Below are 14,605 nucleotides of genomic sequence, written 5' to 3' on the forward strand. Positions count from 1 at the left end.
TAACTGTGGTGTTAGTAGATCTGGATGGATGATTTTTCCAGGAATAAATGTGATGTGCTCAGCAGCTGGATCACTACCACTCTGATAAAATCAATTTCTCTTTCCTGACACAATACAAAATACAGAAAGCACTCCTTCTGGGTTTTAGTAAAGATTTGCAGAAACATAAATCTACTTTACGCACTTCTGGTTACAGGAAAAGCCACATCCAGGATAATCCACTGAAAGGTGATTATATCAAAATGGGGCCTACAAAGATTATTCTGAAAAATGAGCAGGATTTGATATCAAAAGAAGGAAGTTATGGAGCAAGACTCTTTCTTTGGGAGCTCAGACAGTTCTTAACAAATGTAAAGTGAGTGTAATAACACTTTTAATCAAAAGATTATGATTAAATATAATCTACTCAAATCATTTTGACAAGTTTTATCTGTAGATATATGTCTTATTTCTATATTTGAATGCTATATCTTTATTAAAAACTGTCCCTATCGCTTTCTTTGCTTAAAAATACAATTTCTTTCTAATCACCCTCCATGTTTCCACAATTAATAGCTATAACTGTTCTTTAAGCAGCTGTTCCATTCTGGTCTAAGATGGACCAGCTGGAAACCCTACTGGCCATGTAAAATCCAGGGGGGCGGTGCAGAGAGAGAGCGAGAGGGGTTAGAGGTCACCCCTCAGATTCATCTGTGTTGCGCTTTGAGGAGTGCACAGAAACAGATGGTGGAGTAGGCCAGTCGGGACGCAATGGCAACGACCTTGCGTTGGCCAAACAAAGCCAGCTCATCAACCAGCCCTCACCGCTGGGATCACTGGCAGAGAGTGTCCCCAGTCACAGGGCCTGGGCCGGGGAACTGTGCAACACAGCACAGCCGTCACACAGTTAGAAGAGCAGCAGCTGCTGGGAGCCTGCTTGGGGACCCGCCTGGGTCACACTCCCTTTTGCCAAGAGGGCGACGGAGATGAGGGAGGTGACCAACGAAGGCGGCGGATGGCACATCTCCGCTCGCTGTGCTGGTGTTGCCCCGGCAGCAGAGCCAAGCCCGGCGAGGAGTCCCCTAGCCACTGTATGGCACGACGCCGTTGCCTGAATATAAATCAAAGGCGGCACGCCCCCAAAGCGCCCTGACCATTTTAAACGCCGCTCCTGCTAGGCGGAATGTACAAATGGTGTGTAACTGCGATGCAAATGAAGAATGGCCTTAGACGCCAGCCTCCCCCCCCCCGTACACAGCACAGAGCCCCGCGGTGCACATAGGTGAGATAAACGAACGCCAGTGCAGAGCTGTGGCACTACAGCTCCCATGGAGCAGGAAGCAACCTTAACGCAAAGGTATACCGCAGCAGCAACGCAAGCATGCCTGAAACCGCAGGACGCTTCATTATTCTCAGACGAGCCACACGCTGCGCTCTAAAATCACTGGGAAAATGGAACTTTTCCTTCATGTTCATTTTGTTATCCCCTTCTCCATCTCTCTTCAGCACACACCGATCGGAGGCGATGAGGGGGGTTATATAAGAGCAAATTAGGGATTGAAAATAGCACTTGTGTTCCACCACCTGGGAGCGAGGGGGGCTGTATAGATGTTGAAGGCTGACGACCACTGTCTTAGGACGCTCGAATGAAATAACATGCTGCCACGCCTACACATGGGTGCAGCAGGGCAATTCAAATTACACAGCTGGCGGGCCTCTTCATGAAATACTGCTCATACTGTGCACGTCCGTGACCTGTATTTATATACAGCGTGAGGTGCGACAGCTCATTGTGTGCCAATCACTCCTAGTGGCTTCAAACTCAACTGCCAGCAACATGGCTGTCTGGACTTCAAGTGACACGCTATCACCTCTTCCTGCACCGTAGGCTAATTAGCTACCATGTCAGGTTTTTGTGCTGTAGATAAAAAGTGTAACTGTGAACCTAAAGTGGATTTAGGTCAATAGTCAGAACTTTACGGTGGGTAGCAATCAGAGGTCAGACCGATCTTGAAGTGCTTGAATGTATTTATGGAAGCTGTTGCTTTTTTGGCTACATAAGGTGAAACCGATTTACAAAGCAGGGGAAAGCGAGAGAGAGAGAGAGAGAGCGCTGCTCTTTCAACACTTTTAAAACTCTTGGAGTCAAGACTTGGAAGGAGGTGAGAAGATAATTTCTCTTGACAGAAGATGATCTTTAAAGGCAATTTAAGGTACAGATATGTAGTCAGAGCCTAAACGCCTGCTCGACATGACTCTAGAGGACAGGCTTGTCTTGCCCCAGGGATTCCAATCTATAAGATCTGTCACCAGAATTATTACCTGCGAAATCTTTGGACAGTTCTCATATGTAGCATGACATGTAGCACAAATGCGCAAATATGAAGCGCTGTGACACTGAGAAAACGTCCATCTGTTTGCAATGAAAGTCACTTTGTCCTCATTTTGACAATGCTGCTCTCTGGTGGTGATTTTATGGTAATTTCACCTTCGTACACGTGATAAATCCTACAGTAGACTAAGACTGAAATTACTGGTGATGATGTGTTTTGGGACCAAATTTAAGATGCGTCTCAGAAACCATAGTCTCAGGAGAGGATTTCCAGACACGGTTTAACTTAATCTGGGATAGTTAATCATGTCCTTAAAAAAGAACTTTCGGGAACACAGATCAACTACTGATTATCAACATCTGTACTACAGAGTCCTGAACTAAAGTAAACAAACAATCTTAATTGAATCCACCTGTGTTAGTCTGAATTATCTGGAGCAAAAATGCCTATAAAACATGGAATGCCTAAATTTGTATTGTACTGGAGAAGCAAATGTAAGGATGACCATGGCAGCAGAGAATAAACTGCGATCAAAAAACTTTACTGAGCATGAGAAATCTTCTTTAAAGCAAATACTTTCAAGACATCCCATTACTGAAGATAAACAATACACAATAAGCCATACAGACAAAAGCCTGGAAATCTATTTGTAATGAATTCAGTGTAAATTAACACACATCTACAACAATACAACTACAGGTAGGAAATATCAGCTTCATCAGCGTTCTCTTTCTTGTGAAATCACTGAGTTGACGTTAGTCGTCATGGAGGTGAGTTGATGCAGAGGTGTTGGGGAAGAATATAAAAATAAGACTCAAAGATTGCTGGTACGAGACTGGACCTGCAAACAAATACACAGTTACGGACAGGAATGACGGAGATCAGGCAACCTCGGAACATACCAGATGATGGATCTCACACAACTACTTTAGGTAAATGAATTCTTTTCACCTTTAAAACAGTGTTTGTGTCCGTTTCATCTGATGTGGAGATCTGCATTTATCTGCACTGTTCTGGTTTCGAGGAGGTGGTCATATGGACAGAACTGAAGAGTTACAATGCGGTTTACCCTCCACATTCTCACAAGCAAGGGCGGCAGCGTCTGCCAGTGGGCCTACTGGTCACAGCGGAAGACTGGCTATTCATGCAAGGCTGCCAGTTGAATTTCATGAACACCAGTTAAATCAAAGGAGGAGCACGAAAGACACTGCAAGTAAAACTGGACATGAGGATAAAGGGGAGAGAGAGAGAGAGAGATGCAGATGCATCAAATGCCACAGCAATACCTACAAAACAAATGACCATGTTGGATATGATGGATGCATCTGTAATGCGCCAGACGAAATGTACACAGTCACTTTTAAAATAAAATGACTGTGTGAAGATGTAGATGATCTGAAGAGAAGATGAAAAGGTTGGATAGTGTTGAGAATATCTACTCACGGTGGCACAACGCAAAAGCATCTCCATATGCCAGTCCTTCTCTGGGGTCAACTGTACATGGTGGTACATCTGGATCTCATCCTCTCCTGGTGGGGGATTAGGCATCCATGCCCTTTCAGGTAGCTGTGCAGAACAGCTGCTGCAGCGATGACGAATTGGGGGCTTCTTGGCTCGAAGCGTTTTTCTAAGGCACTGAAAATGACTCTTCCAAACACCAAACACATGCCCACTAGACTCCTACTGCGCATACGAGCCTGGTTGTAGCGCCATTGCTCAGTTGTTGTTGGTGTAAACAAACAAAAAAAATATCCTTCTGGGAGTACACACCTTCACCAAGGAAAATTCAGTCGTGTTCTCCTCTTTCCAATTAAGCATACAGAGAGCAGTTAAGGAAAGTGCAGGAATCACGAGTAGCACCTTTCCAATCACTCCTTAGTGTTTAATTTTCTTCATACATTCATCACCCTCAATCTTCTACTAATACAATTGACTAGTCGACTGATTAATGTAAACAACAAAATAGTTTATTATAAATTATATATTAACGTTAACATAGCTAGTCATTTTAATATGCAACCCAGCCAATTTAATCTCAACACAGCGGCCAGTGAAATCCCAGAAAGACAGTCCGCCCCAACAGCGCCTCTCGGTGACGAGCCAGAAGGATTTCCACAGAAGGGCAGTAATAAACTATATTTGGGCTCTTCGGCATTCAGAGCCCCACCCAGAAAGATGGGCCCGGCTTCCTGCCGCGAGGGAATGCTGTGCTACGAAACGAGTGCACGATCTGGGATCCGTTTCACAAACTGTTTCCGTCTCACATGCTGAAAATCTGCCCAGGCAACATTTTTATCTTTCGTGGAATGGAATTAAATTGCACAGGATGATTCAGTGTCCCCACGGTCGTAAAGATTTGCTTCATGAGAACAACCAAAGTTTGCAGCCAGTGTGTTTGTTTATTTTCTGAAAATGTAGATTTTAACAATCCAAAATGTGATTAGAAAAGCAGAAATGTACACATATATACTTTTTGAATTGTTTGAATATCTGCATGTTACAGATAAAGTGGGAGGAAAAAAAACAAAAAAAAAAACCCTCTAACAATTTACCACCAACTACAGTGCTAAAATATTTTGAAAATTAAATGTCAGACAAAACTCTTACTAAAATAAAGGATAAAAATTAAATATTTGACAAATCATTAACTCCACTAATAAATAAGACTGATATCAAATAAATAAATATGGAATGAAACATTTAAAGCCTATACATTTTCCCTATGATAGCTCGTAATGCTATGTAAAAAAAAAAAAAAAAAAAAAAAAATAGCAGTATGCAATAAAGGAAGAAAAAATATATTCAACAACTATTTGACAAAAGGGTATAACCTCTAGAAATAGGACCGTAAACAAGGCATCGAGGTGAAAGAGCTTTTCACGCAAACCACATAGTGTTTGCAATATGGCTTTAAATTGCATGCCCTCATAACAGTGTGGACCTTGAAAAAATGTACAGCACTTAGGACAAGTTCGTGAACTCTTTGGAATTGGCTAGATTTCCACTTGGAAAAAAAAACAAAAACGTTACCTAATCTTCATCCTAGCCATGTATAAAGACCTAATGAATAACCAACGCACATCAATTTAAACATCTTTCACAAATAAAAACAAGTGCTTGCATGCCATTTCCAACAACTGTTTGTTTGATTGATTGTGTGTTTGTTTGTCCGTGGACATCTTTAACGGACTTAAGCCCCTCCCTCTCCCCTGCTGCGTCTGCCTCTGCAGTAAACATATGGTGCGACACTGAACTTGTATACAGTGTTGTACAACTGCCACTAAAGGAGATTCACAGTTGTTTAGCCGTTTCCCAGGCTGGCTGCAGCAGAGGGATGTTTGTCATTTATAAGTAACTCATAAAACTGTGTTATTAAGTTATTAAAATATGGCCAATATTGCATAATAGGCCTTAAACTGGGTGGATATCTTTTCAATATATAGAAAAAAATCTTCTTCCCCTGAAGATCAGTAAACGTCTTTTCTTGGTTTGCTTGTCCAGCAAAAAACAAGGACACGCCCTGAGACGCACATCGATTTAAAGGAGCATTATTTTAAAACCCCTACACAATTTAAAGTGCTGCACAAGACATAAAAATAATTGATTTTGACAGCAATCATTCTTCTGATCTTTGTATCTTTGGCGAACTCCCATTTTTACGGAGCTGAAAAAGGCACTACAATTGCAGACTACAACTCTCCACTGGTCACAACAAGACTGAATTGAGCAAAATACCAGACTCTAATATAGAAAAACCTGACATCATGGCAAGAGACAAATGCTTGACTGCTCAATTGTAGTAAAAGTGGAGCTGAAACAATATTTTAGAAAGAAGTGTCACAGTCACCATTCTGTGACAGCAAGCTTTGGCCGTAACGGACAGCATCACCGACAGTGTGAAAAATTCTCTCTACGTTTCCTGTCTCTGGGTCGTAGTAGCCACCTCTGCGCAGGGAATCGATGGTCGAGGTGTTGCACTGAGCCAGCAGCAACTGCACACCGAACTCCTGAAAGTCCTTGCGCACCTCTTTCAGAGCGGCAACCCCCGCCGTGTCCAAAAACAGCACGGGGCCGCAGTCTATGATCAGCGTGTGGAAGGGGAGAGCGTGGGGCAGGAAGTTGCCGCTGGACGCCTCGGGGCTTTGCTCCGCCCCTTTCCTCTCCTCTTCCTGCTTCTTGCCCCTCTCCAGCCTCTTGCGACGGGCTCTCTCCTTCACCGGGTCCAGGCCCGTGTTACGGTACAGGGATTTCTTAAACAGGGTCTGGTTGGCGTAGTAGATGGGGGCCTCGTAGCGGAACGCGGCCACACCGGGCAGCGTCTGGAGGCCCTTGTACGCCGTCAGCTCCTTAAAGACGTCGCGATCCCCGCTCTGGCCCAGCTGGAGGGTCTGGGCTCGCTGCGTGCGTGCCAACACACAGAAGGCGCTGGCCAGCACGCCCAGAAGCAGGCCCAGCTCCGTGTTCACCAGTGCCGACGTAGCCATGGTCAGCAGCCAGACGCCAGCGTCCACGCGGTTGGCGCGCCACATTCGGGGAACGTCGCAGAACTTGCGCAGCGCCCCGCGCAGGTTCACCATGATGATGACGGCCAGGACACATCTGACATACAGGAGACAGACAGCAGAGGACGTGCATAAGACACGAAAAGCTGAAACCATCGTCAAAATCTTAGGAACATTAAAGTTCATGAGTTCTCTTACAATCTACCATTTAAAAAAGCTCATGTTTTGTTTTTAATAAGTCACGACTGCTTAAAAATTAAGTGTTCCTTTCCTCTTTACTTTCGTCCACACTCGTTTATACTGCAGCCTTTACGCACTTCTGGAGAGAGTAGAAGAACGGCGCGATGACGAGGAGAATGAGCAGCAGCACGAGTGCCGTCACCAGGCTGGAGAGCTGCGTCTGGCAGCCAGTCGACTCCTTCACCAGGGTCTTGGTGAGGGCGGCGCTGGTGACGAAGCAGCGGAAAAAAGACGGGATGATGTTGCAGAAGCCGATGGCGTACATCTCCTGGTTGGGGTCGACCACGTAGCCGTGCTTCTTGGCAAACATCTCGGATAGCGACACGGTGATGGCGAAGCCGACGATGGCTATGGAGAAGGCGTCGAGCGCAATCCTGGGGATGAGCGACCAAGCGGGGAGCTGGGGGGGCATGAAGCCCGTGGGGATGTGGCCAGACACCTCGGAGCCGTACTGCTCCTTGAAGTGGCCGAAGTGCGAGGCCAGGGTAGTGGCGATGACCACGAAGAGTTCGAAGGGTATGGGTGCTTTGAGCTTGGATTTGAAGCGCTCGTTCAGCTCTTTGGTGGGTACGAGCACAAGCAGGCACAGCACGCTGGTGATGAGGTCACACATGTTGGTTTGGTCCAGGCTGCCGAGCAGGCCGATCCAGGTTTTGATCAGCGAGCCCCAGCCCTGGGTGCGAGGCAGTTTCAGGCCCAGAAGGTACTTTAGCTGGGAGGTAAGGATGGTAAGAGAGGCGCCAGTTGCAAAACCACTCAGCAGAGAGTCAGAGAGGAAGACCGAGACAAAGCCAACCTGGAGGAGACCCATTAGCACCTGAAACCGCAGGAAAGAAGAAAAGAAAGAAAAAAGCTCTTTTACTTCCCTGAGATCAAATTTTGATCAACCACAGGATCACCGGTTTGACACCACACTTGTAAGGACCTCTACACTCAATGACGCACATCACCTTGTGGGTGTACAGTTAGTCTGTGGCCCTTCTGTTGCTATGCACAACTTATGCTAGGAATCACCCAACCCTTTATCTCTGGTCAGTTTCTAATCAAAAGACTGTTGCTGGCTGGATATGTGAGAGGTTGGCCACACTCTCAGCAGGGGCACTGATGCATGTTGAAAATGGAAAAGAAAAAAAAAAAAAACCCAACACGCACGCACGCCCGCACACAGTATTACTGTGCCTGATAAACATGTACCAACCCAGCCAACACCCACAGCCATGCCACTACCATGTCCACGTTAATGATCAGAAACTGAGCAGTGAGAGCAGCTGCTGAGCCCTGTGTGCAGGCTGCAACCTGTAGTTACACACTTACAAAGGCATTAAAAAACACAAAATCAACCTAATTAAGTGTCCAGGGAGTGTAGGTATAAGGGAGGTGCGTCTAATTAAGTCTCTGGTGTGATTATACTGACCAAGATTATATTTATCACTTATTATTACGTACATCTACTTTATAGCTCTATGGCTACTCAATGTTTTTGTCAGTTCTCTGCAAGTTAGTTGAATGATCGCTCAAGAAACATGCCAGTAACAACCCCGTGGACACAGCACAAAGTCAGACAGCTGACTTCAGATGACAACAGTGGTGTAGATTACAAGTTATAACTGACTACAAAATGGATGGCAGCCATTAGGTATAGCTATAGAGTAGCTGCATCTAAAAGTCATCCGTTACTGTCTGTTTGACCATAAATTATTTGGCATAAAATACTCCTAAAAAAAGGAAAGAAAAGTATTTCCATTCTAGTCAAGTTTATGCACTTTGGACCCTGTAGGCAGGGACGTACCTGGTAGACTCCTGCTGTGAAGGTAACAGTGGATCCCACGATAATGGCATAGCAGCTGCGGTCACAGTCGGGGAAGGTCCCATTTTCCAGGCTGCCCAGTCCGGTCCGATTGCCTTGCACGTCCGTGACGTATCCGGCCACGGCCAGCTCCCGTTCCACCACCTGGCCCACCAGCAGACACAGCACCCCAAAGATGCCCACCGAGATGTGCCGGGACGTGCCCATGAATGTGTAGATGATGCAGGAGAAGAAAGACGTGTAGAGGCCGTAGATGGGGTCCTGGGCCGCCAGTAGAGAGTAAGCAATGGACTGGGGCGCTAGCAGAATGCCCACGATCACGCCCGACATCACGTCCCCCAAGAGCCAGTCCTTGATCCGGTACTGGGGCAGCCACTTCAGGATGGGGACGGAGTCGAGGAGCAGCGCCGCAGCCCGAGCCGGGCTCCAGGAGCAACGCTTCTTCAGCTTGCGGCCCAGCACCACCTTCAGGGGCTCCTCCTCTTTCCCACGCTCCTCCAGGATGAGGGGAACGTGAAGGTCCCCTTCAGGTCCAGGTGCTCTGGCAGCAACATTACTCCCACCGCCAGGCATGCTGGGATCCTTAGAGCACTAGGCACAGATGGGAACATCTTTTAATAAGGTTAACGAGGATCGTATTGCATGGGCCGCAACCTTGAACATTAAACATCGGTTTGACAAAATTAAGATGCCAAGACAAAGTAGTAGGCAGGTGTGCATTTGGGTCTGTGGGAAATGAGAATGTAAATATTGACTTTTAATGCAAAGATAAGCATTTTATCAAGGTCCAATCATTCATTAGGGCAAGCCTGAGACATTAAATATTTGCTACGCAGCACCACGATCTGTGAATCATTGATCATACTTTATCTCAACATGCTTCAAATGACTTTATAAGGGTCAAACAGCTAGGTGCTTTTGAGCTGACATCTGAGACTCAAATACTAAACAAAAAACAATTTTATATGTCTAAGTAAATACAACAGCCCATCATCACTACTATAGCTCCACCTGTAATGTGAAATCATTTTTCATAATTTCACGCATTGCTTGATGAATTACCAAACCTTTCTCAATCCTAACAAATTTAAAAAAAGAAAATTCTAGTCAGAGAAAAAGCTCTTCCTGAACAGAAGCTCAATAAGCTAAAATGAGAAGTCCATTACTTATTTTAGATTGATGGTGAAATGTAATGACACCAATACCTACTTTTCCACTCCGTGTGGTTCCCCTATTTGCTGCCCATGACAATGTCAATTTATTAAGCAGCATTAAGACTAATTTAAAAAGTCAGTACGTTTATACAGCCCAACTTGTAAACATGACAGCAACGTTATGCTGAATAGAAAAAGCAACGAACGATCTTTTTTGCAAAAACGCGTGGCATACTGACATGTCTCCGGACATACATGAAACAATATATTGGCCTTGGTGCAACACGTTTCACTACAGCCTACTTTATTGTGGTAGATTGTTACTGAAACAACAGCATGATGTTCGATTAAAGTAAACCCTAGTTTAATGTCATATACAAGCATTAAAGCATGCTTTGGCAAAGGGGTTAAGACTGCGGCCTACGCCGCACGGACGCTGCAGCTGGACCGCTCGCAAACGTACGACCACACACGGTTTCTCCAGATTCTTTTCCTCCTATAGAGCAGCTAAGGCAGGATCCTCAGTCAACAGCAGTGGGCCCACTCCCTCTAACAGCAACAAAGAGTGCTCTGTGGCAGTGCTCCCGTGACACCGCTCCAGGACGGGCTTGACTCTGCACTTTTCCGCAAGCTTTTGACTAATGAATATGTTAAATTGTACCTTGCATAGTACCCTGTAAATTTTCAGTTAAACCACAATTCAATTCATTAGAGAATAAAGGAAATGGATGGAAATTAGAGAAATTCATTTTTTAAAAGGACATAATGTGCTGGTAGCACAAATACTCCTGATTAGATTTCTTGTGAGACAGCCACATTGAAAGTAAAGCCTGCAAATTGTGGGCACAGCCAATCTGGGGAGATGTACACCTGTGTAATTAAATAATTCATTTAGGATATAAAGAAATGAGCATTGTATGAATAACTGTAACCCAATTTCCCTTTCCTGACAATTACTAAACTGAACACTCACATTATAGTGCAACAAATGTAACCAGCAACTTTAATATACATTTTTGGACCTGGTATTACCAAGTCCCCCAAGTGGGAAAGTGATAGCCTACTGGTAACCTAGTCAATTGGAAGGTTGTGGGTTCAAATCCTGGCTCTGCCATGCAGCCACTGTTGAACCCATGACTTGAGGGGTGCTATACGATGGCTGACCCAAGCTCACAAAGAGCTGCTTTATGTGACGACTGCATTTCATTGTACTGTACACATGTATACATCACAAATAAAGGCATTCCACCTAGCTCATCTAATTTCATTCCAATTTTAAATGACAACATGCAGAATCAAAGTTACAAAATAACGAGACAGGTAAAATAAATTGACTGGCTTAAATGTGTTACTAGAAAAATGTTCGTGCTTCATGAATGGGACATTGATGAGAAGTCTGTAATCTGAAGCCTACACTTTACAGCCTACAGGTTTGCTACTAGACAAACCAGAATTCAAATAGGGGGGACACAGTTACAGCTTTTTCAGTGGCTACAACTCCCTGTAATGAAGGCAGAGGCCAGAAACTACACCCATCTTCAAGGTGACAAATGTGTGGTCAGACCAAAGAGACAGCTCCCTGGCATAGCAGACAGAAAACGCATTTATCCTCCAGAGTAATAACTTCTGTCCCACTGCCCTCTCCTTTGGGGGTGGTCCATCATACACTCCTTCTACCTTGCAAAATTTAAAATTTTAGAATGTTTCCATATAAAAAAATAAATAAATGACAGAATACAAAAAAAAAGCAAAAAAAAAAAAGCATGACGTCAAATGTCCCCAGTACACCCGTTTTATTCAATTCAGTCATCTTATTTTCTGTAAAATACCTGTTGTGTAAACATCCGGAAAGCATGTGATGTCTTTCAAATATGATGAAATTGACTTCACCAATAGTGCAATTTTGTATCCGCATACATTGATATTTTCAGTAAGGTTAGCAATTCGTGCCACTACTGGCAGACCAGGTGGTGCGTCTTAGCTCTCATGGGTTTTGCGTAGTGTATAAACAAGCCTGAGTGCATTTTCATAGTCATATTGTGTTACACCTGTAAGAACGGGTGGGAAATCTACAAGATTTTTAAATGGGAAGCTTTCTGGATTCCTACTTTAGATACCATGGCAACAGCAGGGACGACTGAGGAGTTGAACCGTACACTTTTTTGCATTAGATAATTAGCCTCTGCCCTCTTTTGAAGCATTTTCCTTGATATTGTGGAAATGTATGTGCGCATGTGTACAGACCGTATCTGAATTTATGTCTGTGGTAGTTTTGGTCATCTGATCATCACGTGACTAAGCACTTAAAGCAAGAAAAGCAGCTTACGCATTCATTTTAGAATGGCACAGAGCATTAACAGAAACACACACAATACATAAAAGAAAATCACTTAAGCAGCAATAACCTTTTGCGAATTTGCTTGAGTGAGGGTTTCCATGTTTTCCTTGTATTTTGAATTTGAAGCGTGCAAAAAGCGATAAAATAAACAAAATTGTTGGGAAAGTTAAAAAAAAGTTAAAAACGCAAAAGTTTACAGGTGAAGGGTATAATATGTATACCTGTAAAAAAAAAAATCATTTCATTTAAAATTTAAAACGCTACAACATGCAGAATCAGGAAATTACAAAATAACGAGACATCCGAAATAAACTGGCTTAAAGTTGTCGTGCCCAAACGTTCCCGCTTCATGAATGAGGACTACTAATGAGAAGTTTCATCTGTAGTTAACGTTATGTTAGTTTACACGTCACCAAAGAAAGCGGAATTAAACCAGGAATACACAGTAAGTTGCCTAGAGTTCTGAAAGTTTGGCTGCCACTCACCTCTTAATGTCTACAAAGTCACTAGTACCCTCGGCATTCAAACCACAGACACCATCAAACGCGTCGGTTGAGTGCCTATAGGAGACAGTGGACCACTGTACACGCCGCCAGCAGACTTAGAGCCGTCTCATGAACATGAGATTCTCGCAATGCTTGGCCACAATTACGAATCAATATCTGTCAAAATAAAAGTCCCAATTAACAATTCTTTCATTGTACTTTCAATTTCAAAAGGGAGAACCAAAACGTACAGTGACAAATGTTGTAATTTATTTTAAAATATTCATTAAAAATTCTGTAAAGTCTATGAATCCTGGCTATGACATTATTGATAAAAGGCCAGCACAAAACTTTATTTCCTAGCTACAATAATTTAAATAGAGACTATACAAATAAAATGACAAGTCCTATTTCTGTTACTATTTGTCTATTTAAAGATGCCCTTAGTTGTCCAAATTCTTTTCAAATTTTCTTTATTTTATTATATTTGCCAGCCCCACTAATCCACTCACCTGCAAAGTAATTCAAAAATCTTTTTTTTTTCCTATAAAAACATTTTTATTAGAATTTTATCCTAATCATAAGGAACATTTTGATCAGTTTTCAGATCCAACTGTCAGAAATCTATATATATATATATATAATATTTAAAGCCATATTCTTTAAAGTTATGTTTAAATTCTGATTAAGGACATATGTCTTTTTATAAAGTGCCATTCCACCATTCCAAACTTTATGTCCCAGCAACGTTTTCCGTAAAACTACATATCAGAATTCCTCTTTTACATGTATTAATTTATCTAAGATGTGTTCCAAATCATGCAAATGACTTAGATGTTGACTTGTCTAAGATGTGTTCCAAATCATGCAAATGACTTAGATGTTGACTTGTCTAAGATGTGTTCCAAATTATGCAAAGTTTTCATGAAAAGTCAGATTTATTAAACTAAGGATGGATTAACATACCTAGCTCATAAATGAAGCTTATTTTTAAACTAGTTCAATGGATAGATTCTATAATCAAAACAACAAAAAATATTTGTTGTAGAGTCAGTAGTCAGAACAATATAACTGTGAATGATCACAGCTTGTCTTGTTTACATTTACAACGTTGTTTAATTAAATTTAAAAGTTTCACTTTTTGGCTTTTATTTTGGCAAAGAAGTCTTATACTTTTCAGCAATGGTGCTCTTTTCACTATCCTCCACTCATGACATCAGAGCCTCCTTCATGGTGCACAACTGGGTTTAAAGTGTCAGTGTTAAAACTATATTTAAATATTAATCATTAATTAATAACTTAAGAATAACTGGTGTTCCTTTAAACATGTATTATTGTATGCTCTCTCAGTTTCAGCTGTTTCTTATTCTTATTCTATGACATTACAAATGTGTATTATGAATACCACTCAGGAATCTGACTTTTTTGACTTTCAAACTGAGTATTTCAATATTCTAAAATATAACTAATATAACTAAAATGAGTTTAACTATATTCGTACTGGCTGTATTGTAACAAAATTGTTCTGTTACGGCACAGATTAGAGACAGACACTCGCAGATATGAATAAGCAAATTGGTTCTATTTGTACGAGGATAACCCAGAGCTATAGTCATAAAACATGTGAAGGTCAGTAGCCAGAGAGAGTGCAAACAAAACACGGGAGGACGACAAGCGTGTCAACAAGAGGAGCACCAAAAGTCCAATAATGTGAGCAAATCAGAGTGAGACAAAAAACCGAAGCACAACCAATAGGCAGGCAGAGAG

At 42.7% G+C, this 14,605-nt stretch overlaps 1 protein-coding gene across 1 annotated transcript; it reads right to left on the minus strand.

Annotated features, from left to right (window-relative positions):
- Positions 1-4,691: 4,691 nt before the first annotated feature.
- slc26a2 (solute carrier family 26 member 2) lies at positions 4,692-12,940 on the minus strand. The gene is made up of 4 exons (XM_027003556.2): positions 12,839-12,940; positions 8,844-9,452; positions 7,132-7,871; positions 4,692-6,911 (listed from the first exon to the last, which is right to left on the minus strand). Exons 2-4 carry the CDS (start codon positions 9,432-9,434, stop codon positions 6,137-6,139), a joined length of 2,106 nt encoding a protein of 701 aa, XP_026859357.2. The 5' UTR covers positions 9,435-9,452; positions 12,839-12,940; the 3' UTR covers positions 4,692-6,136.
- Between the last annotated feature and the right edge of the window lie 1,665 nt (positions 12,941-14,605).

Source organism: Electrophorus electricus, chromosome 12, assembly GCF_013358815.1.
Source record: "Electrophorus electricus isolate fEleEle1 chromosome 12, fEleEle1.pri, whole genome shotgun sequence".
In the NCBI taxonomy this organism is placed as follows: domain Eukaryota; kingdom Metazoa; phylum Chordata; class Actinopteri; order Gymnotiformes; family Gymnotidae; genus Electrophorus; species Electrophorus electricus.